We start from the raw sequence: 21,140 nt of genomic DNA, 5'->3' as shown, positions 1-21,140 counted from the left end.
GTCCCCCTTTTTGGGGTTCCCATTTGGATAAGCGCGGCTCCATCAGCGCTGTGGCTGCACCACCTGGGTGGGGCGCTGCGCAACCGCAGCTAGTACGAGGCCGTGATGTCCTCTCTATCCCACCGCACTCTATGGTTCGCGCTCCCTCCCATCCCTCTCCACTCTATGGTTGCGCGCCAGGCAGAGCTGCCCGCACTATCCCTCGGCGCTATTGCGCCCCCTGGCGGTAAGCAGTTAACTGCACAAGGCTCCGCCTCACCACTGCGCAGCGCGAACGGCATCACCCCGCCCCTTCCGGTGGGTCACTTCCGGGTGTGGGCGCTGCGGCGCTGGCCAGGTGAGATGGGGCGGGGCGGCAGGGGGCTGCGGGGAGGGGGGAAGGGACGCGATGAAAGGGCACCAGAAGGGATGGGGGGGGGGGGGGTGGAAGGGGGTAGAACAGAGTCAGAAAGCAACGGAGGGCATAGAGATGGGGCTCAGTCAGTGGGCATCGGGGTCACAGGGCACAGAGGTAGGGCAGGAAGCCAGGAGAGCGGGGGGGTCTGTGGGGTGAGAGAGCAGCGGGGGGGGGAGGGGTCAGAACTGCTCTCACGGCCGCCCCCTCCCCCACAGCCCCCCGCCACGGCCATGGCTCTGCTGCCCGCCCGCTGCCTGCGCCGTCTCCCCCTCCGCCCCCCGCAGCTCTCAGTCCCATCCCGCGGGCTGAGCGGGGCCCGGGGGGATCCGACCCCGGCTCTGCCCCTGGGCCGCCGCCTGGCCGTGGTGGCGGCGGCGGTGGGCGCGGCTGGGGGAGCGTGGCTGTATTTGCGGGCCCGGAAGGAACGGGAGCGACGGGAGAAAAGGCAGCGGGAACTGCGAGCTTTGGCGCTGGGGCAAGGCAACTTCCAGCTGGTGGATCACCGCGGGCAGCCCCGCTGCAAAGCCGACTTCCGCGGCCAGTGGGTGCTGCTTTACTTCGGCTTCACGCATTGCCCCGACGTCTGCCCGGACGAGCTGGAGAAACTGAGCCGGGTGGTGGAGCTGTTGGACCGCGACGCGGCTCTGCCCCGGGTGCAGCCGCTTTTCATCACTGTGGATCCCGAGCGGGACGATGTGGCGGCGGTGGGACGATACGTGCGGGATTTCCACCCGCGGCTGCTGGGGCTGACTGGGAGCCCTGAGCAGGTGAGGGCGGTGAGCAGCGCCTACCGTGTCTACGCCAGCGCCGGGCCCAAAGATGAGGATGGTGATTACATTGTGGACCACACCATCATCATTTACTTACTGGGCCCCGACGGGCTCTTCCTGGATTACTACAACCGCAGCAAGACGGCTGACAAGATCGCTGAGAGCGTGCGGAGACACATGGAGAGCTATGAGCCACTCTTTGACTGAGTTTGCAGCCCTGCCAGGACAGGGGCAGCCCCCAAAGGGACTCTTCTTGCTTCCATAACCCACCTACCCACAGGGACACTTTGTTCACGTCACCAAAAACAAGGCCGACTTTACCAAAGTTGAGAGGTTTATTGCTGAGAGAGCAAGGGGAGCCCTGGTGCTGTGGGATCATAGGGGATGGGGGCTGTACAGAGTGGATGGGGGGGGTATATGGGACGAGGGCTTCATTGGCAGGCTGAGGGGGCCATATAGGTGCGGAAGCGCTCGTGTGCCCGCTCCCGCGTCAGCAGCCGCAGCCGTACTGTATCCACCGCCTCCTCCAGCCCCGGGTCCTGTGCCACCTCCACAGTGTAGTCGTTGGCCTGGGGAGAGGAGCAAGGTCTGAGGGCTGCAGCAAAGACCCCCCCCCTCCCCCCTTCCTATCCCACCCCCAGGAGCTCCTTCCCACACTCACCAGCTGCAGTGAGGCCAGCATGTAGCGGCACACCTCGAAGGGTGGCAGGCCGGCCACCAGGCTGGCAAAGGACTGCCACTCACCCAGGCTGGAGAAGCGAGCTGCCAGCCTGTCCCCGTAGCTGTGGATGTCGAAGGCCGTGCGCTCCTCCTGCAGGACAGCGGGGTGACTCTCTGCCTCTCTCCAGCCCCACTGCTGGTCCCCCAACTCCCTCAGCAACGTACCTGCTCCTGCAGTGCCGGCCCCATCTTCTCCTCCCAAAGGCGGATGTGCTGGGAGAGCTCTGTCTCCTGTACATACCTCTGGGAATTGGCAATGAACAGCTCCTGCAGGTACAAAGGGAGGCGGGGAGAATGAGGAAGAGGACAACGTGGGGATGAGGGGCACCTACAGCACCCACTGTACCCATACTGTCCCCCTGCCCTGAGCTCAGGCACAACACTTACCACGTTCTTCCTCACCAGCTCCTCATAGCTCAGCGCGTCCACATCGCAGGGAGCTGTGAGAGGGCAGTGTCACCAGTGTGGTGGGGGGAAAAACTGTGTGCCTGGCCCTGTGCCACCAGGTGAGGGATGCATGTTCCCCATGGGTGGGATACAAAGCCAGAACCCCACAGCTGCTCAGGAGGTGCTGCAGTGGCTGAAGGGTGAGGTACCCTCCTCACAGCTCCCCCAGGTGCTCACCCATAGCTTTCTCGACTAGATTCTCCACATCCTCCTCCTGGATGAACTCGTGCTCCATAAAGTCATCTGCAAGAAGAGCAGACTGTGCTCAGGACCCCAGTGTTCCCCACATCAGCTCAGCCCTGGGGGCTCCAGCAGTACCTGCTGCTTCCCCATCCTCTTCATTGCCCCGCTCCTCCTCCAGCGCATCCAGCTCTTCCTGCTCCTCTTCTTCATGCCCTGGCGGTAGTGACAAGGGTGGTCCCTGGGGAAAAGCAGCACTGAGCCCCCACCCAGCGTGGTTCCCACCATCCCCCAACCCTTCCTGCATGCTCACCATCCTGCTCTGCAACTTCCTCTGTGCTGCGAGCCGCTCCTTCTGCTGCTTCCAGTACAGCACCTCCAGATCTGCAGACAGCACAGGCACACATCAGCACACACCTGCAGCCCCTGACAGGCTGAGGCTGTGCCCCCCAGTGTAGTTTTGGGGCTGCAGCCCTGCCTTAGCACCCATCCTTCTCTCTGCATGTCACACCACTGCTGTGCCAACAAGCTGGGAGCTCCCCAGCCTCCCTGAATGTAGAAGAGGTTTTTGCAGCAAAAAGGGGCAAGGCTCTACGTAGCAACATTTAGAGGCTGCTTTTCAAATGAGGAATGGCTGCAGGACTGGAAGTCACAGGTTTCTGTGTTGTGAACATTAAACACAACAAATCCTCATCCATCTTAAGTTGTCAAACTGCTTATTGCTCCTATGTCCTTTGTTTCGGCCCTCACACAGCCTCACCACAGCAACCTGAGCTTTGCAGCCTGCAGGGTACCTCTTCTCCAAGGTGTTTATCTCTCTTTCAGCTCTCAGTCAACCCAGTAAGGATTACTGCCTCTTTCCAGTGCAAACCCAACCCCGCAAGGGCTTCACAGCACAACTGCTGCACCTGGAGCCCTGCGCATCACTGCAGCCTGCACCCCAACTCACCAGCAAACGTCGGTCCTTTCCTCCTGGTTTTCCTGCAGTCAGCACTGTTGTTGTCTGAGAAGAGGAGGATTGCAGTTAGAAACCCATACAGGTGCAGCCCAGTGAAGAGAACAGACAGCACCCAGGTAAGGTCCGGCCACAACACTCACAGGTGGCAGAAAACCATTTCAAGAAGTCCTGAAGCTTTCTGGATCCTTTCCTTTTCCGCTTGCTACCAACCAAGTCATCCATGCCATGTGGCACCAGGAAGGGCCTCCCTGCACGGCAGAAGGAGATGATCTGCACGGAGAACCCCATTCCACCCTTTGGAGGTGAGCAGCCCCAAGACGGGGGAGCAGCCACTCTTCCGCAGCCCCACCTTAAATACCTTTCCTGAAGGGTTTCTCCTCAGAGTCACCAAAGGGGTCAAGGCTTTGCCAGGGATCCAGCATCTCCTGGTGGAAGAAGAGAGTGTGTATGAGCACTGGGCAGAGCACTGGCAGAGCACTGTGGGGCACGCTGCAGCTGCGTGGCTCTGCAAACCCTTCCATGGGTATTGGTGCAGCACTAAGTGCAGTGCAGAGCGCTTCCCACAGCGTCCAGGCTTCAAAAGGACAAGAGCTGTGGGCCCTGTGTTGCACCAGAGGAGGGTCAGGGTGGGTATTAGGGAAAAAAAAAATATAAAATCCTTCTCCAAGTGAGTGATCAGGCTGCCCAGGGCAGTGGAAGAGTCCCCACCTCTGGAGGTGCTCAAGAAATATGAATATGCAGCACTTTGGGGCATGGTTTAGAGTGGATCGTGATGATGGGTTGACAGTTGGATTTATCTTTCTTTGAGGTCTTTTCCCACCTCCATGATTCTAGGATTTGCTTTTCTGCATCCCCCCTACCTTGATGTGGGACTGAAGGTCCTCAGCAGGGGCTCGCTGCCTCAGCATGTAACCCTTCACCTGGGGCACACTCTGGCAGACACAGAAGGAACATCAGGCAGTGAGCCGCAGGGCAGCCAGGCTCCAGGGCCCTACTGAGCCCCGCCTGCCCTACCCGCTGCAGCTCAATGTGTTCATTGGCAGCTGGAGTCACTTCCATGTTGTCCTTGGGGTCCACAGGCAAGTCATCCCCTCCATCGTGGTCATCATCTGGTCCTGCAGCACCTAGAGGAGCAAGCAAACGGTCAGCAGCTATGAGATCAACAAGGATCTCCCTTTTTCACTCTACCCAATGAGGATTTTCCCTGAGGAAGGGGCTTTACTTCGCAAACCATGGCAAACAGGTCAGGCAGGGTCAGGGGACAGAGCAGGAGCACCCCACCCTGCCTGAAGACAGGACAGCCCAGCCCAGCAGGATGGAGGGACAGACCCCACTGATCCTGCACATCTCACCTCCATCATCTGAGAAGTTCAGTGCCTGGACAGGCATCGCACCGCTGCTCACACGTAGGGATTCCCTCCCACCGACGACAGAGGACTGTGCTCCTGCCAAGGGACAGAGGTGTGGTCACTGTGCTTTGCCCACAGGGCTTCAAATGCCAGCAGAGAGCAGCTGTGATGCTGCTCCTTCCTACCCAGGCCGATGGCCTCCCCAGCACAGCCCAGGGCACAAACCCCATTCAAGTGGTCAGCAATCTTTGGCTGAAGGAAGGGCGGCAGAGGAAAGGCAGTGCCACATCTCCTGTGCTCAAGGAGCTGGGCTGTTCTCATTGCTTTTGCTCACATCCTCTCTCGAGGCAGAAGGGAAGCATCCCAGCAGTGCCTCCCTGCTCTGTGCAGCCCACAGCCCACTCCTCAAGATGGGTCCTCACCCCAGCACTGTACCTACTGCTCCGCCAGCGTTGTTCTCTTCACGATTCCGATCCTGCAAACACACTGGGGAGAGCCCTGCCAGCTCCAGCATGAAGGCTCCACTGGTGTGAGGGGTGCACGTGTTCATCCTGAAATCCTTCCTGCTGGCCAGGATCTCCCCCTTCCGGCTGCAGACATGGGGGTCGTCAGGGGGACAGGGCTCTGTGGCCCCCCAGGACAGAGAGAGAAGATCCAAGGCATCCTCATGCCGACAGGGGCAAACTGTCCCCACTTGCCATTCCCTGGCTTCTCTGGCCACGCAAAGCCCTGCCTGCCCACCCCAGAGCAGCCCCTGCCTTGCCACTCCCTCTGTGCCCCTGTCCTGCATCAGGACCCACCCCCACATCTCAGTGTACTTGGGATTACTCTTCCTGCCTGCCTGCCAGGGGAAAAGGAATGACCCTCCTGCCAGTCAGAATGTGCTGCGAAGCAAGGCGGGGGCCAGCTGAAGGCTGGGGGACTTTCACCTGAACAGAGGGTTGTTTATCTTCTCAGCCTCTTCTGGGGGAACCAAAGACATTGGAGTCAAGGGAACAACGTTCACAGCCTGCAAGAGAACAGGAGTCAAAGAGCTCTGCGGGGCAGGCAGCAGGGATTCAGTGAGGAGAGCCTGATATAGAGGGAGGGGAGACCAGAAGGACAACAGCAGCTTCCCTTACACTGGGCTGATGGTCCATTTTCAAGTCTACGCTGGCCTGGCTGGTGTTGCTGATGTCATCCAGGGAAAGGAACTGCAAAGAGAAGACCATACCAGTGGCCAACAGGGCTAGTTTCATTGTGCTATAGTATTCCCTGGGGACCCTGATGGGGCAGAAAGGACATGGGGCAACCCCATGGCTGTGACCATATGGGTGGGAGAGCAGCTGTGGCTTTTGAGGTTCTGGACTGTTCTTGTCAGCACTTACAGGAGGAATCACAGAACCATATGGATTGGAAAGGACCTCTGGAGATCCCCTCAGCCATCTCTTCCCCAGGTGCACAGCCCCAGGGCTCTCAGCCTGTCCCTATCAGGAGGTGCTCCACCATCTCCACGGCACTCCACTGTGCTCTCTTCAGCAGTTTCCAGCCTGCATGGAACTGGGGGGCCCTGCAGTGGCAGAGCAGAGGGGAGGAGCACCTTCCCCTCTGGGCCACCAGGGCACACTGCTGGCTGATGGTCAGGCTACCAGGACCACAAGGTCCTTATATGCAGAACTCCTTTCCAGCTGTTCAGCCCCAACCTGGGTCCCGATGCTGTGGTTGTTTCTCCCTACACATAGCCTTTGGTCAACCTCATCAGGCTCCTCTCTGCCCAACTCTCAGCCCACCCAGGTCAAAGGAAAGGCTGAGGCTCAGGGTAGAGATCTCTAAGTGGAGCAGAGGGAATAAACTCTCCCAGCAGGGCTGCAAGGCAGCAGGTCCTGTGCCGTGGAGGCCAGCACAGAAATTTCACAACAAGAACCTCCCAGTTCTTGTTGTGCTCCTGCCTTGCCTGGGTGCAGGAGCAGGCAGATGCAGGGCTGAACACCCTCTGCAGCAGCAGAACACACACACAGAGCACACCTGCAGGAGCACACCCACCACCGCTTCCTCACCTCTTCCTTCTCCATCCCAAAGGTTGCATCTGCATCCTTGCCATCTGGTCCCACGGAGCAGGGCTGCCTTTCCCGCCTGCATCAAGGAGCAAAGGTGCAGTCAGAGGCCCAGCCCAGCGGCCCAGGCCCAGCCAAAGGCAAAGCAGTGGCAGTTTTCCTCCAGCTGCACTGCATACGGCAAGCAAGCAGTTTCCAGCATCACCCTGAAGCAGAAGCACCCCAGGCACCACAGGCAGGAGCACAGCGTGGCTGTCAGCACCATCAGCCAGCCACGAACGGCATCAGCTCGTGCCCAAGGAGCTGCCATGTGTGCTCCTGGTGCTCACTGCTGCTGCCCAGGGAAAAAACAGGGAGCTGTGAGAAAGAAAGGGATGGATTCTTCAGCAGTGTCTGTGTGATAGGACAAGGGGAGATAGTTTCCAGCTAACAGAGGGACTGGAGCAAGGTTTTGGGCTGAGGGCAGCAAGGCACTGCACATGTTGCTCATAGAGGTGGTGCTGCCCCATCCCTGCACACAGCCACGCTCAGGGGATGGGCTCTGAGCACTGATGGAGCTGTGGGGCTCCCTGCTCATGCAGGCAGTGGGACCAGACTGCCTTTAAAGATCCCATCCAACCCAAACCATTGTATGGTTCTTCTCAAAAAAAACCCATCTTGTTACAGAAAACCTGTTTGCAGGCAGTCAGAACTGCCTGTTGTAAGCTGATCCCTCCTTAGTGGGAACCACGTTCTGAACTTGAACCAGGCTGGCAGCAGACAAGTTATGAAAGACAGTTGGGAAATGGTGACAGCAAGAGCAGTGCTCTAATCTCAGCAACAGTGGAGGAATAAATCACAAGCTGCTTTGCCATGCAGGCCGGGCTGTTGCACACTGGATTCTGCAGGATGCTGGGCTCTGCCCTCTCCTTACACAACAGCAAAGTGCTGTAACAAAACCACAGCACAAAGCCACTGGAAGAGCTCTGGGGGAAGAGCTTGGCCAAGCCCTCCAAACTGAATTAAGTCCTGCTGGGGTCTTCTACAGAATTCCAGAACCATAGGGGTTGGAAGGGACCTCTGCAGATCACCCAGTTCAGCTCCCTACCCCTGCAGCAGCTGCACACAGAGCATCCCAGCAGGTTTGGATCTCTGCACAGAAGGAGAGTCCCTCACCTCTCTGGGCAGCTGTGCCAGGGCTCTGCCACCCTCACAGCACAGAGCTCTTCCTCACACTCACACATAACTCCCTGGGCTCCAGTCTGTGCCCGCTGCCCCTTGTCCTGGTGCTGGGCACCACCAAACACAGCCCAGCCCCCTCCTCCTGACCCCAACCCTTCAGATATCCACCAGCACTGCTCAGACCCCCTCAGCCTTCTCTCCTCCATGTGCACAGCCCCGTGGCTCTCATTGTCTCCTCATCAGAAAGGTGCTCCAGGCCCCTAATAATTTTTGCGTCCTTTCACGCCATCCCACAGAAACCCTAAGTTTCAGAGAACTTTTTACAGGTCCTGAGACCAACTGTGCAATAGGAAGGTTGGTTGCTGAAGCAAATGACTGCCCTAAAGGAAGAGAACTCAGCAGGGCTGTGCTGTAACAGGGAGGGGGACAAGCAAGCAAGAAGCACACAGCCACATTCTTTGCAACAACAATGAAATCATGCAGGCAGATCCTGACCCCTTCACAGGTGGTCTGGCTGGAGGATGGAGGGCATTACTCACTTCTTGTTGGAGATGGAATCGAGTGCTTGGTAGACCAGTGAGTACAGGTACTCCACCTGCAAAATAGGAGCCAGACTTGGAGACAGAGAAAGCAACTCCAGAAAAACCCCTCCAGCTGATGGCCACAGCCCTCCTCTTACCCTCAGACAGCCAGAGCTCAGTTTGTCAATAACCTCTTTATTCTTTTCTCAGTTCAAGCCATTTGGAGTGCAAGTTTTGGGAAAGGAGAGGGTTACTGTTGTTGGTTTGTTTTTTTTTCCCCCCTATATTCCACCCTCTAGAGAGAAGTTGAGCAGCAAATTCTTGTTTTCTTTCCAAGATTTCCTGGTTTGCCAATGCCAGCACACATAAAGGGGCAGGATTCAGAAATTATATCCATTGGTTTTTATTACAACCAAGCCTTTCAAATTCCAGGACAGCTCCCCAAGCAGCTCCTGCACAAACCTTGGCCCCAGGACTACGATGTGGCAGTGCCCTTGGTGCTCACCTTCTTGCTGTAGATGCAGGCAGAGCCCTGGATTAACAGAGCTGCTTCTATGAAGTTCATGGTTGTTTTGCCACCGTCAAAGGAAATACAGATTTGGTCCAGCTGTAAAATACAAAAGAAAAAGGGAAAATGAAATGCTGATTCCCAGAATTGATTTGAGAGGAGTACAACAAAAGGATAAAATCCAGATATTAGCAGTACACCTAATGTGATATTCAGGGGACCAAAACTGATAAGTGAATGCAGAGAGGGAAGGCATCTTGTCCACAGCACCCCAGAGCTGTGGGGGCTGGAAGGGACCTGTGCAGCTCCCCCATTTCAGCCCTCACTCAGCAGCTCCCTGCAGCAGCTGCACAAGCCAGCAGGTTTGAATCTCTGCACAGGAGACTCCCCCACCTCTCTGGGCAGCTGTGCCAAGGCTCTGCCAACCTCACAGCACAGAGCTCTTCCTCACACTCACACAGAACACCCAGGGCTCCAGTCTGTGCCCGCTGCCCCTTGTCCTGGTGCTGGGCACCACCAGACACAGCCCAGCCCCCTCCTTTCAGATACTGTTCAGTATTCACCCCCTACCCCCTGCAGCCCAAGGAGCTTCTCCATAGCCACACTGCAAGAAGCACATCCCCAGCACCCCCTAAAAGCAGGGAACACCCAGTAGGGACAGATGTGAGATACTGCTGGATCTCACAACCACACACATCAGCTAACCAGGCAGCTCTGGGGCAGGCAAGAGCTGTGCTGGGGTGTGAGTAGCAACCACAGGCAGTGACAGAAACTCTCTTTGTGCCCACAGTGCCCACGGAGCCCTCACCTCCTCCAGGTACTCCCCGAGCTGTGCAGCCACATCCACCTCCCAGTTCTTGGTGAGGTCACGGATGGGCTGCAGAAGGTGTGCAAAGCGTGACTCCACATCCTCCATGGCAGCAGCTGCAGGTTGGGCAGTGTTGGGTATCATCCACTGACAGCTGTGCTCCCTCCACACCCCAGGTCTCTGAGGATGACGTCTTCCAGCAGTTGCCTGTTACAGAGTTATAGAATCATTGAAGTTGGAAAAGACTTCCAAGATCCCCAACCCACATCACTAAGCTCTAAGAAAGACAGGGAGCTGTTGGAGAGGGTCCAGAGGAGGCCACAAAGATGATCAGAGGGCTGTAGCACCTCCCTATAAAGACAGACTGAGGGACCTGGGCTTGTTCAGCCTGGAGAAGGGAAAGCTGTGGAGTGACCTCATTGAAGCCTTCCAGGACCTAAAGGGAACCTACAAATGGGAGGGGAGTCAACTCTTGGAAAGGGTAGATAACAGCAGGACAAGGGGAAAATGGTTTGAAATTGAAGGAGGGAAGATTGAGGTTGGATGTCAGGGGGAAGTTCTTCACTCAGAGAGCGGTGAGCTGCTGGACCAGCTGCCCAGAGAGGCTGTGAATGCCCCGTCTGTTCCTGGAGGTGTTCAAGGCCAGGTTGGATAGGGCCCTGCACAGCCTGGTTTAGTATGAAATGTGGAGGTTGATGGCCCTGAGCTTGATGATACTTGAGGCCTCTTCCAACCCAAACCATTCTGTGATTCTGCCCCTAAGTTTAACACCTCCACGTTCCTAAAGGCAAAAAAAAAGCTCAAAAGGCAGCAGAAGCCTTCAGCTTCAGTAGAATAAAGGTTTTAAGTAAACACACCCCACCAAAAACAAAGTAACCCTACGCTGGCACCGAGAGCCACAGAAGAGTTTGGGTTGTGAGGGACCTCCACAGAACCAGAGCGGTACTGAGAGCAGCTCAGGCCCTGGGATCGGGGTTCGCTATGACAGCAGCCTCACACTCTCGCGAAGGCCACACGGACACTCACCCACAGAAACCCGTCAGTTGGGGCGGAATAAAGCAGAACGGAATAAAGCGCAGCGCTCCCTCAGCCCCGCCCGCTGGCCGGTTCTCTCCGCGCCGCCATTTTGCGTTTCCCGCCCAAACGCGACGTCACGCGACGTCACACGTGACGCGACGCAGGGCCGTGCGTGCGTGCGTGCTGACGTCACGGGAGGCGCGAGCGCGGGGACGTGTCGGTGCCGCCGGGCCCGCCATGGGGGAGCCGCCGCGGCGGCCGCGGGAGCTGTTCCTGGCAGGGTTGGCTGCGGCCTACCTCGCCGCCTTCGTCTCGCTCTACCTTCAGATCCCCGGTAAGCGGCCCGGCAGCTGCCGCCGGGGCATGAGCCGAGGGATCCTCCTTCCCCGTTATGGGGACCGGGGGAAGGGGGCTCTGATGTTTCCTTGAGGGGGCAGCAGCCGGGGTTCCTCAGGGGGCTGAGGGGGGGAGGCGGGAAGGGATTGGGGGGCTGCTTAAGAGATATGGAAGGGATCCCTGCTTGGGGGGCTGAGGGACAGCGGGTTGAGGGACCTGGGGTTCCCCTTTCTTGAGGGTCTTGGGTCCCAGAGGGGTCCCTTCTTGGGGGGGGGGAAGCGGGGGGAATCTCAGAGGGGGTCCCTTCTTGGGGAGGGGTCTCAGGGGGAGACTGTTCTTGGTAGGCACGGTGTCTCCTCGGGGATCTGCTAAAGTCTGGTGGCAGAGGGACAGCTGAGGTCCTCAGGGGGCTGAGGGCTTGGGATCGGTGTCATGAGGGGTTGGGAGAAGCTGATCAGCGAGCTGAGGTTCCCTGAAGGGCTTAGAGGCAGCAAAGAGCAGAGATGGAGTCTTAGAGCTGTGGGAGGGTCCTGGGCCCTTCGTCTTCATCCCGTGGGGAGCTGCTTTCTGAACCACACCTTCCTTCCATCCCTTAGGGCTGTATGGACGTGATGGGATCCTGCCAGCTCGCCGGGTGCTGCGTCTGAGCGGGAAGGGGCTGTGGGAACAGCTGCGTGATGTCCCCACGCTGCTGTGGCTCGGCCCACACTTGGGGCTGGACACGGAGCAGGGCATGGAGCTGCTGTGCCTGCTGGGTGCCGTCGCCTCGATGGGTGCCTTGCTCTGCGCCCCGCTGCGTGACTGCCTGCTGTTTGCTGTCCTGCGGGTGTTCTACCTCTCACTCTACCAGGTATGGGTGCACGTGAGGGAGGCACGGGGACTGAGCTCTGTGCCCACTGCGTGTGGTTTTGGTTGAAGGAGCTGGCATGAGTCAGAGCAGTTGCAGCAGGAGAGGGTTCCTCTTTCACTGTGTGCGCCCTCAGTCACAACTGTGTTGCGGGCAGCATCAGCAGAAGGGGGGTTGGGAGGCAGTGAAACAGGGTGGGGATTATCCTGCTCTGCTCTGTCCTTGGGAGGGCCCGTCTGGGGTACTGCATCCAGGTCAGGGCCCTCAGCACAGAGGAGTGGGGCTGTGGGAGTGGGGCCTGAGGAGGGCATGGGGATGGTTGGGTGCTGCAGCAGCTGTGTGTAGGAAAAGGCAGAGGGGAGGGGGTGTGCAGCCTGGAAAAAGATGGCTGTCAGGAGACCTCGCTGCGGCCTTAGTGCCTGGAGGGACTGATGCACAGGAGGAGAGTGGCTCTGTATGTGGGCTGAGAGAGACGACAGAGCAAGAGGGAATGGCTTTAAACTGAAAGAAAAGAGACTGAGGTCAGATGCTGGAAGAAATCCTTCATCCAGAGACGGTGCAGCCATGGCACTGCTGCCCAGAGCTGTGGGTGCCCCATCCCTGGTGCCGGGGCTATGGATGGGGCCCTGGGCAGCCGGAGATGGGGGGCACCCAGCCTACAGCGGGGAGTTGGAACCAGATGACCTTTAAGATCCTTTCCAACCTAAGCTGTTGTGTGATTCCCTCTGAGACCGGGGAATGGAAGAGGAAGCTGCCTGTGTGGGAACTGTTCCTGCTGTGCAGCTGTCTGCATTGTGTTGAGCGGGAGGGGAAGTGGCACAGGGGGCTGCACAAGGCTGGGATTCCCTGCTGTCTGGAGCCGCCTCCTCCCAGCCCCTGCGTGCCAGGCCCTCGTCCTTCCCTTTTAAGGTGATGCTGGAAAGAAATCCATCTTCCTCCTCCCCTCCTTGCTGCTTGCAAGCAGGGCTGCAGCCAGGGCTGTTGTGCCGCTATTCGCCGGCCACGTGGCTGAGCCTGAAGCTCTGGAGCCACTCCTGGGCTGCGGTTCCTGGCAGCACAGTTTTGCCAGCACATCTGGCCTCGGAGCATCCTCCTCCTCCTTTCTTCCTCCTCCATCCCATGCCCTGGGCAGTGTTGCCTTGCCAGCTGGGTTTGGCTCACAGCCATTCTTGGGTTTGGCACAGCACTGGCAAAGCACTCAGGGGGAGGCTCTCTGTGGGCTGGGAGACGGGAAGGGAAACCTCCTGCAGCACGGGGCCTCCCTCCCACTGACTGCTGGCTCTCTCTGCAGGTAGGACAGGTCTTCCTCTACTTCCAGTGGTAAGTCAGCCCTCGTGCACCCCCTCTGCCCTGCCTGGGGACTCTGTGCCCCTGCCACCTACTCCCTTAGGGGCTCCGTCCTCCTGTTGTCACCTCAAGGACACAGCCTGCGCTCCCAGGGTGACAGCAGGGGTTGTGACATTCCCCCAGGGACAGCCTCCTGCTGGAAGCAGGCTTCCTGGCCGTGCTCGTGGCCCCTCTGCGCCTGCTCAAGTGGCGTTCCACAGCCTGGCGTCCACACGACAGCATCACCTTCTGGCTGGTGCGCTGGCTGCTCTTCCGCCTCATGTTTGCCTCTGGTGTGGTGAAGCTGACCAGCCGCTGCCCCACCTGGTGGGGGCTCACAGGTGAGCAGGCAGCAGGGCCTTTAGGGCACCTTGGTACAGCTTCCAGCCTCAGGTTGTGCCCTGAAGTAGCCGTGGGGCTCTTTGCAGCTCTCCCTTGTGAACCCTCCCAACTCCCCAACCCTCTGCTGTCCTCCCAGCTCTCACCTATCACTACGAGACGCAGTGCATCCCCACGCCAGTTGCCTGGTATGCCCACCAGCTGCCCGTGTGGTTCCAGAAGTTCAGCGTGGTGGCCACCTATGTTATTGAGATCGCCGTCCCTCTGCTGTTTTTCATGCCCGTCCGTCGCCTCCGTCTCTTTGCCTTCTACTGCCAGGTGTGTGAGGATGCTGTGTGACCTTCAGGGGGTGCCTCTCAGGCTCTGTGATGCCCCCAATTCCATCTGTGCTTGTGCCCAGGTCCTGCTGCAGATCCTTATCATCCTCACGGGCAACTACAACTTCTTCAACGCTCTCACCATTGTCCTGGCCTTCTCCCTGCTGGATGAGGAGCACATGGGGCGCTGGATGGGGCGCGGCAAGAGGAAGCATGGCAGCTGTGAGTCCCTGGGTTTGTTTAGGGGCTGCAGTCCTCTCTGCAGTGTTTGGAATGGGGAGGGGATGGGCCACCATCACTGTCTGACCCCAGGAGATGTTGTTCTGGTGCCGTGGGCTCTGAGCTCTGCCTTCCCTGCATGTGAGCACTCAGTCCTGGGTCCAACCGTGTGCCATGGGTTGGTCTTGCCAAGCACCTGTGCTGAGCTGCACCCCTCCTCCAGCAGCCTGGCCCCCTACTCTCCTCTCCTTCCTCTCCACCATGCTGGAACTGGCCACCTACGCCTCGCTGCTCTATTGGAGCATCCACTACTTCAGCCTGGAGATCGACTGGGAGAAGAAGTTGCTGGAATCCAAAGTGGGTACGTCATGGCTGCACTGGGCTGGCCATCCCCATGGCCCTGCTGCCCCCGAGGGCACTGCAGCTGGCCCTGACTGCTGTCCCCCACTGCAGCCTTCACCTACCACGAGTTCACGCAGTGGCTACGAGCAGTGACGTTGCCCCTGGTGGGACTGGGCTTCCTCTCACTCTCCTGGGAAATCCTCTCTGCTATGTACCGGTGAGTGGGGTGGGGGCTGTGCCTGGCTTTGGTGAGCAGGATCTGGCTCACACTGTGGGCCAGATGAGGTGAGGGTGGCACAGAGAGGGTTTTGGGCTTTTTTTGCAGTGCTGGAGCAGGGCACAACCAGCTTGTGTGCGTGCTATAGCTGCTCCCAGCCCCTGTTCTCTCCACAAACTGGAGAGGCAGAGGCTAACCTGAGTCTCCATCCCCCACAGCATGACCCCAGCCAGGAGCTGCCACCTTCCCCAGGCAGATGCAGCCTGTGGGGCCACGCAGCACTGATTTCTCACTGCCCCTTCATCCCCTTGCAGGTGTGCCTGCGTCCGTGGCTTCTTCTGGAAGCTGTGGGCCACACTGCAGTGGGCCATCTTCGCCACAGCTACCATGGGGATGTTTGCCATCAGCTTGGTGAGCACGTGGGGGGTGTGGCCAGGCCATGGGGCACAATGCTGTGATCTTTATCCCCTTGACTGGGGCTGGGGGAGTTTGCAGTTGGGCAGCAGTGCTCTGGGGATGGAGCATGCCAGCTTTCCCACATCACGTGCATTTCTTTGAGGGTGGGAGTCTCAGCCCAGCCCCCCAGCCTCTGTTTCCTCTCCTTTGTGGGGGGGGTGACGTGTTTACCCTCTCTGCCACTCCCCAGGTGCCCTTCACCTACATTGACTACGAGTCCAATGGCAAGCTGTGGCCTGGCATCCATCAAATGTTCAGTGCAGTCGAGCGCTTCCAGGTGGTGAATTCCTACGGGCTCTTCCGCAGGATGACGGGCGTCGGGGGGCGGCCTGAGGTGGTGCTGGAGGGCAGCTACGACAAGCAGAGCTGGACGGTGAGTGCCCACCTCGCTGGGATGGGGGAATGGTGGGATGGGAGGCGGCTGGAGGTTGCTCCGAGCATCTCTGCCTTGTGGTTTCCATCCTACTGAGACACCTGGCTGTCCCTGTGTGGTGTGGGGCCTTTGTTCCCTCATCCTGGGGGTGAGGGGAAGGGGGCTGTGCCCTCCGGAACGGCAGGCTAATGGGGTGTCTAAGCTCAGAGCTCCATATCTGCTCTCCAACTCTCTCTGCCTCGCCTGCAGGAGATCGAGTTCATGTACAAACCTGGGAATGTCAGTGCAGCTCCCGCCGTGGTGGCCCCCCACCAGCCTCGCCTTGACTGGCAGATGTGGTTTGCAGCCCTGGCACACCACAGCAGCAGCCCCTGGTTTGCCAGCTTCGTCCACCGCCTGCTGCAGGGCAAGGAGGACGGTGAGCAGGACGGGGTGAGCACAACGGGGCTGCGGGTGGCCCCGTAGGATGGGGCAGCCCCCCCTTGACACTGTGCCCACTCCCGTTTCCCCCTGCAGTGATCCGCCTGGTGCAGGTTGATGAAGATAAGTACCCCTTCAGCACTCAGCCACCCGTCTACCTCCGCGCCCAGCTTTACAAATACTGGTTCACCCACAGCGCCGAGAGCGGGTGAGCAGGGAGGGGGAGCTTTGGGGGTGGCTCCAGCAGCTCTGTGTCCCTACGGTGGTGGAGGTTGGGGTGGGAGGTTCCTATCCCCATCCCTGATGCCATGTCCTGCAGGGCGGGAGCTGCACGGTGGTGGCGGCGGCAGCACGTCCAGGAATTCTTCCCTACTGTCTCACTGGGAGACCCAACGCTGGATGGTCTGCTTGCCCAGCACGGGCTGAAGGTAGGATCCACTCCTCACACCACACCAAGCCCCATGAGATACAGCTCGCAGCTCACCCCCTAACCCCTTTTCCCCCTCCTTCAGGACAAGCTGCCCCTGAGGCGCCCCGTGGATGCATTCCTGCCGTGGCTCTTGAGCTCCGTGCGCCGGCTCAGCCGCCCCTTCTCCCCCCACGTTGTGCTGTGGTCCCTCTACCTGGTGGCTGCCACTGCCTGCCTGCTGCGTGCCATGGCCCGCCGGCCCCGGGGGGGTGCACCCCACACCCGCCACAAAGCACCCAAACAGCAGCGGGGGGATCAGGGGGAGAAGAACGGGCAGCTGCGCAGGAAGGAGGGCAGGGAGACGGAGGAGAAGGGTGAGGGCCGAACCCGGGGGGCAGCTGATGGTGAAGGCCCCCGTGGCACCAAGAGGAGGAAGTAGCAGTGCTGGGTGCGCCGTATTCCACGCACGCTTCCCCCTCTGGATTCCCACCTCCTGCTCCCCCCCAGCTCCATCCTTGTGGCAGGGGGGGCTCCTGGCTGGGGCTGGCGTGCTGCTTTCCTGCGGTGCCTTCATGCACAGCTGGATCAGTGCAGTGTGTGGCTGCTTCCTTGCCCCCATCCCCCAGCTGGGGCTGCCCCTGTGCCTCCCCCAGTTGGTTGGGCTGGAGGCTGTGCTAGGTCTCAGCTGCCTTGTGCTGGGGTGGGGGGGGGGGAGTTGGGGGTTGTTGTGCCCGCATCGCGTTTTCCCCCCCCTCAGCTCAGTGGGTGGCACAGAGGTTTCCTATAATTTTCTAAATAAAGCCTTTGACATTCCAATCCCAGACCTCTCCCTTAGGCATGGGGGGAGGAGATGGGGGGGGGGGGCAGGCCTCCCTCTGTGGGGTGGGGGGGGGGGGGGGGGGGTGGGATTCCCCATCACACCTCCCACACCCTGAACACAAGCGATGTGTTGTCTACATGGCAAGTGGGTTTATTGATGGCACAGAGGTGAACACAGTGGGGGGAGTGCTGAGTGCTGGAGGGGTCTGTGGCTGGAGGGGTAGGGGTCTGTGGCTGGAGGGGGAGGTCCAGCTCACCAGCAGAGCTCCCCAGGGCAGTACTTATCAATCAGGGCCTGGTAGTACCCCTGCAGCTCCCTCACGTCGGGCAGATCCTCCTGCTTGGTGTATAGATCGAACTTGCTGGGGGAGCACATTGGGGAGGGGGGGGGGGGGTCAGAGGTGGTGGGAGGGGAGTGTGGAGCACCTCTTTCCCCCCCCCCCAAACCGTGACCACCACCACACACTTGAGCTCCTTGACCCAGGGCAGCATGCGCAGGTCCTCCTCATTGCACAGGTGCTTGTAGTCCCCGTGTGCATGCCAGGGGTAGAAGGAATGGAAGCGGATCATGTAGAAGGCCTGGAAGGGGGGTAAGAGGGGAGACAAGGTTGTAGTACTGGGGAAGGGGGGGTGGGGGGTAGCATTCAGCCCTTTGGGGTGACTGGCCCCCTGCACAACTCCAGCCCTCCCCTACCTCCTTGGGCAGGGCAAAGTTGTTGAACTTCATCACTCTGTACATGTATTCTGTGGAGAAAGTGGATGTTTGGGGGGATAGGCTGCTGCCCCCCACCCCAATGCTCTGTGTGTGGGGGGAGAGGGGGCTATTTAGGGTAGCCCCCTCCCCCCCCCCCCTCCATGCAAAGGGTTCTGGGTCTCAGTGTGTCCCCCACGCTCACCGTCGTGTCCCCAGGACATGAGCACATTCTCCAGGCCGCAGTGGGGCTGGTACATCCCACACTCGGTGCTGGGGGGCAGGGAAGAGGGGTCAGAGTTGCACCATGGTACCCTTCCCCTCCGTGTTCCCCATCTACAGAGGAGCTGCACTCACTTGTACCGGGGGTCCCTGGTGTCAGGGTTGTTGTGGAAGGTGGAATCATGGAAGACCACTGACTTCTGCACCTTGCAGCCCACTGGGAAGGTATCCCCCACCACCGCCCACTGCAGGGGGTGACAGACATCCCCAGTGTCCCCCAAAAGGTCCCCAAGGAGGGGATCCTGCAGTCTCCAACCCTCCTCACCCCCCACCTCACCTGGGGCTCCCCGAACAGCACCAGGACCTTGCCCAGGTCGTGTAGCAGCCCCACGAGGTGGAACCAATCTGGGGGTAAGGAGGGGCCATCAGCCCCCCATCCACAGCCCGAGGAGGGGGCTCAGGCAGCCAGGCCCCCCCTTTACCACCCCACCTTTGTCAGGGTGGGCACGCCGGATGCCCTCTGCGGTCTGATAGGCGTGGAGGGAGTTGGGGAAGTCCACGTCCGGGTCAGATTCATCCACCAGTTGGTCCAGCAGCTCCAGTGCCTGCATGGCACTCATCCTGCGCAGTGAGCAGCCCCTGTACTCAGCACTCTGTGGATGTGGGGATGATGAGCACTGGCCCAGACGGACCCCCCTACCTTCCCTCTCCCCTCCAGGACCCCCATGGGACACAAACCTTCCTACGCACGAAGTCGACTGTCTGGTAGGTGTGCATCTGCAGATAGGTGTTGTAGACACGGTCTAGCAGCTTCCCCTCCTGCAGCAGTGGGTCAGGGTTGGGGGGGTTCAGTCCCCATAGATCCACAGGACCCTCTCCAGCCCTATGGACCCCCATCCAGCCCCATAGGCCACCCTTCAGCCCTATGGACTCCCCCCAGCCTCATGGATCTCAGCCCTATGGACTCTCTCCAGCTCCATGGACCCCTAGCCCCATGAACTCCCTCCAGCCCCCCAGACTCCTCAGCCCTATGGGCTCCCCCCACCCCCATAAACCTTCCTCCAGCCTCATGATCCTTCAGCCCTATGGATTCTCTCCAGCCCCACAAACCCTTCAGCCCTGTAGATTTCCTCCAGCCCTATGGACTCCCCCCCTAGCCTCATGAACCTCTCAGCCCTATGGATTCTCTCTAGCCCCACAGACCCCTCCCCAGTCCCATGGACCCCTCAGCCCTGTGAACCACTTCCAGCCTTATGGACTACCTCTGGCCCCACAGACCTCTCAGCCCCATGGATCCCTCCAGCCTCGCTGACATTCTAGCCCTGTGGACTCCTTTCTAGCCCCATGGATCCCTCAGCCCTATGGATTCCCCCCATCCCTGTGGACTGCTCACCCCTGTGGACTTCCTCCAGCCCTATGGATTCCCTCTAACCTCACAGACCCCCCCACAGACCTCTCAGCCCTATGGCCTCTCCCCAGCCCCACAGCCTCCCCTCACCGTGTAGTTGCGCAGTTCAGCCTTGTCCTTGCTGGCCTGTGGCTCGTTAGGGTTGGGGTCCTGGTGAAAGGCTCCAGGTGAGCAGGGCCAGCCCTTAAGCCAAGCAATGCCCCCACCCCTCCCCCCCCCCCCGGAGCAGAATGAGGGTTCAGGGATGTTGTGACCCCAAAAGAAAGCCCTCCACCCCACTGCACGACAGTGTTGCATGGTCAGATCCAATGTTGAGAGTCAGATCCACAGGCCAGGGCCCCACTTTGGGGTGGTGGCACCGAAGCCCTGAGACCCTCCCCCCTCCACTGCACAGAGGACATCACAGAGAGTCCCAAGGACTCTCCTGCCTCCCCCATGGGCAGCTGCTCTACACCACTCCGAGTTACAGGGTGGGCTTCCTTAGGGGAGGGTGGCTGCTGTCCTGCCCTCCATGAGCTACTCACCGCCTGCAGGACCTTCATTTCTATGCAGGGTGGGGGCACACATGCAGCTGCCAGGACCCCCACCTTTATCCCCAGGCGCAGGGGCAATCGGTCACCAGTTAACTGCCCCCAGTTAATGTTTGAGCCATGGCCACGGAGCCCTGAGGTGCTGCAGTCACTGCAATAGGGGGTCCTGAGCTGCTCCCCACAACCTAGGCTGCCCCACAATGCAGCCTGGAGGCAAGGAGCCCCCCCACTCCACCCATTGCTGAGGAACTTCATCTGTAAGTAGGACCCCCAGGGATCTGGGAGGTGGTGGAGGGAGCTGAAGTCTGACCACACTGCTCCTTGCTCGGGGCAAAGGGGCACGGGGCAGTGGGGACACGCAAGCTGCAGATTGGGGTTAGAGGGGTCCCTGGTTCTGCTGCTGCCCCCTCCTCCTTTCCACCTTCTCCCCAGGGCTCAGCGGCTTTCTCCAGTCTGTGGGAGGGGAGATGGGGGTTCTGGGGGGCGTTGGAGGGGAGAGAGGGGTACAGGTACGTGGGGGTCCTCTGCATCTCCCAGCCCTCCACATCCTGGGAGTGGGAAATGGTGCAGCCAAAAGGGGAAGAACTGGGGGGGCGAGACACTGCATCCCGATGGGGGAGAGGAGCTGGGGGGAACAGATGGACTTGGGGAGGGGGATGGGCAGCCAGGAGGACAAACAGACAGGAAGAAGGAAGGACAGACGGGCAGATGGATGGACAGACACACGAATGGAGAAGTGAATGTGCTGACGGACAGCCAGGCAGGAGGACGGACAGATGGACGGGAAGCCGTGCGGACACAAGAATGGGTGGACGGACGGACAGACAGAGCAGCGCGGCCGCCAGGCGGCACCGCAGGATCGCGATCCCCCGGGTCAGCGCGCACGGGTTGGGGGACGCGGCCGCGCGCATCTGTGCCAAAACTCGCAGTGTTTGACCCCAGGGCACCTCGCTGGGGCTGGGACTCAGTGAGGACAGGAGGTGTCGGGTCTCCGAGGGGA

General features: G+C 59.8%; 4 protein-coding genes across 7 annotated transcripts; 2 read left to right on the top strand and 2 right to left on the bottom strand.

The window, feature by feature from the left end:
- Positions 1 to 252: 252 nt before the first annotated feature.
- SCO2 (synthesis of cytochrome C oxidase 2) lies at positions 253 to 1,492 on the top strand. The gene is made up of 2 exons (XM_085241297.1): positions 253 to 337; positions 613 to 1,492. The coding sequence occupies exon 2, from the start codon at positions 628 to 630 to the stop codon at positions 1,372 to 1,374; it is 747 nt and encodes a 248-aa protein (XP_085097423.1). The 5' UTR covers positions 253 to 337; positions 613 to 627; the 3' UTR covers positions 1,375 to 1,492.
- NCAPH2 (non-SMC condensin II complex subunit H2) lies at positions 1,484 to 11,023 on the bottom strand. 3 transcript variants are annotated; one of them, XM_085241172.1, is made up of 21 exons: positions 10,879 to 11,023; positions 9,853 to 10,059; positions 9,042 to 9,143; positions 8,555 to 8,610; positions 6,858 to 6,933; positions 5,943 to 6,014; positions 5,751 to 5,830; positions 5,257 to 5,411; positions 4,825 to 4,917; positions 4,487 to 4,596; positions 4,333 to 4,404; positions 3,831 to 3,897; positions 3,613 to 3,720; positions 3,464 to 3,517; positions 2,828 to 2,898; positions 2,653 to 2,755; positions 2,512 to 2,577; positions 2,275 to 2,327; positions 2,053 to 2,154; positions 1,829 to 1,978; positions 1,484 to 1,736 (listed from the first exon to the last, which is right to left on the bottom strand). In XM_085241172.1, exons 2-21 carry the CDS (start codon positions 9,994 to 9,996, stop codon positions 1,599 to 1,601), a joined length of 1,872 nt encoding a protein of 623 aa, XP_085097298.1. In that variant the 5' UTR covers positions 9,997 to 10,059; positions 10,879 to 11,023; the 3' UTR covers positions 1,484 to 1,598. The 3 variants fall into 3 exon arrangements, 2 of the variants coding, with proteins under 2 accessions (XP_085097298.1, XP_085097219.1); XM_085241093.1 differs by having other exon boundaries at positions 2,653 to 2,898; XR_014887659.1 differs by lacking the exons at positions 1,484 to 1,736; positions 1,829 to 1,978 and having other exon boundaries at positions 2,275 to 2,381; positions 2,653 to 2,898.
- A 5-nt stretch (positions 11,024 to 11,028) lies between these two features.
- LMF2 (lipase maturation factor 2) lies at positions 11,029 to 17,286 on the top strand. Of its 2 annotated transcripts, none has more exons than XM_010710720.2 (14): positions 11,029 to 11,203; positions 11,802 to 12,055; positions 13,344 to 13,372; positions 13,523 to 13,719; positions 13,857 to 14,035; positions 14,118 to 14,256; positions 14,477 to 14,614; positions 14,707 to 14,812; positions 15,127 to 15,223; positions 15,459 to 15,641; positions 15,891 to 16,059; positions 16,158 to 16,269; positions 16,381 to 16,489; positions 16,574 to 17,286. In XM_010710720.2, exons 1-14 carry the CDS (start codon positions 11,107 to 11,109, stop codon positions 16,907 to 16,909), a joined length of 2,145 nt encoding a protein of 714 aa, XP_010709022.2. In that variant the 5' UTR covers positions 11,029 to 11,106; the 3' UTR covers positions 16,910 to 17,286. The 2 variants fall into 2 exon arrangements, with proteins under 2 accessions (XP_010709022.2, XP_085097120.1); XM_085240994.1 differs by having other exon boundaries at positions 11,030 to 11,203; positions 14,480 to 14,614.
- A 147-nt stretch (positions 17,287 to 17,433) lies between these two features.
- Positions 17,434 to 20,152, bottom strand: MIOX (myo-inositol oxygenase). Its single transcript, XM_085216804.1, has 10 exons — positions 20,135 to 20,152; positions 19,701 to 19,760; positions 18,941 to 19,021; positions 18,693 to 18,855; positions 18,540 to 18,607; positions 18,338 to 18,447; positions 18,186 to 18,253; positions 17,984 to 18,033; positions 17,756 to 17,868; positions 17,434 to 17,651 (listed from the first exon to the last, which is right to left on the bottom strand). The coding sequence occupies exons 1-10, from the start codon at positions 20,150 to 20,152 to the stop codon at positions 17,543 to 17,545; spliced, it is 840 nt and encodes a 279-aa protein (XP_085072930.1). The 3' UTR covers positions 17,434 to 17,542.
- Positions 20,153 to 21,140: the final 988 nt, after the last annotated feature.

This window comes from Meleagris gallopavo, chromosome 1 (assembly GCF_905368555.1).
Source record: "Meleagris gallopavo chromosome 1, MGAL_WU_HG_1.1, whole genome shotgun sequence".
Taxonomy (NCBI): domain Eukaryota; kingdom Metazoa; phylum Chordata; class Aves; order Galliformes; family Phasianidae; genus Meleagris; species Meleagris gallopavo.
The sequence above is the reverse complement of the archived record's forward strand: the minus strand, read 5'-3'. Positions and strand labels throughout refer to the sequence as shown.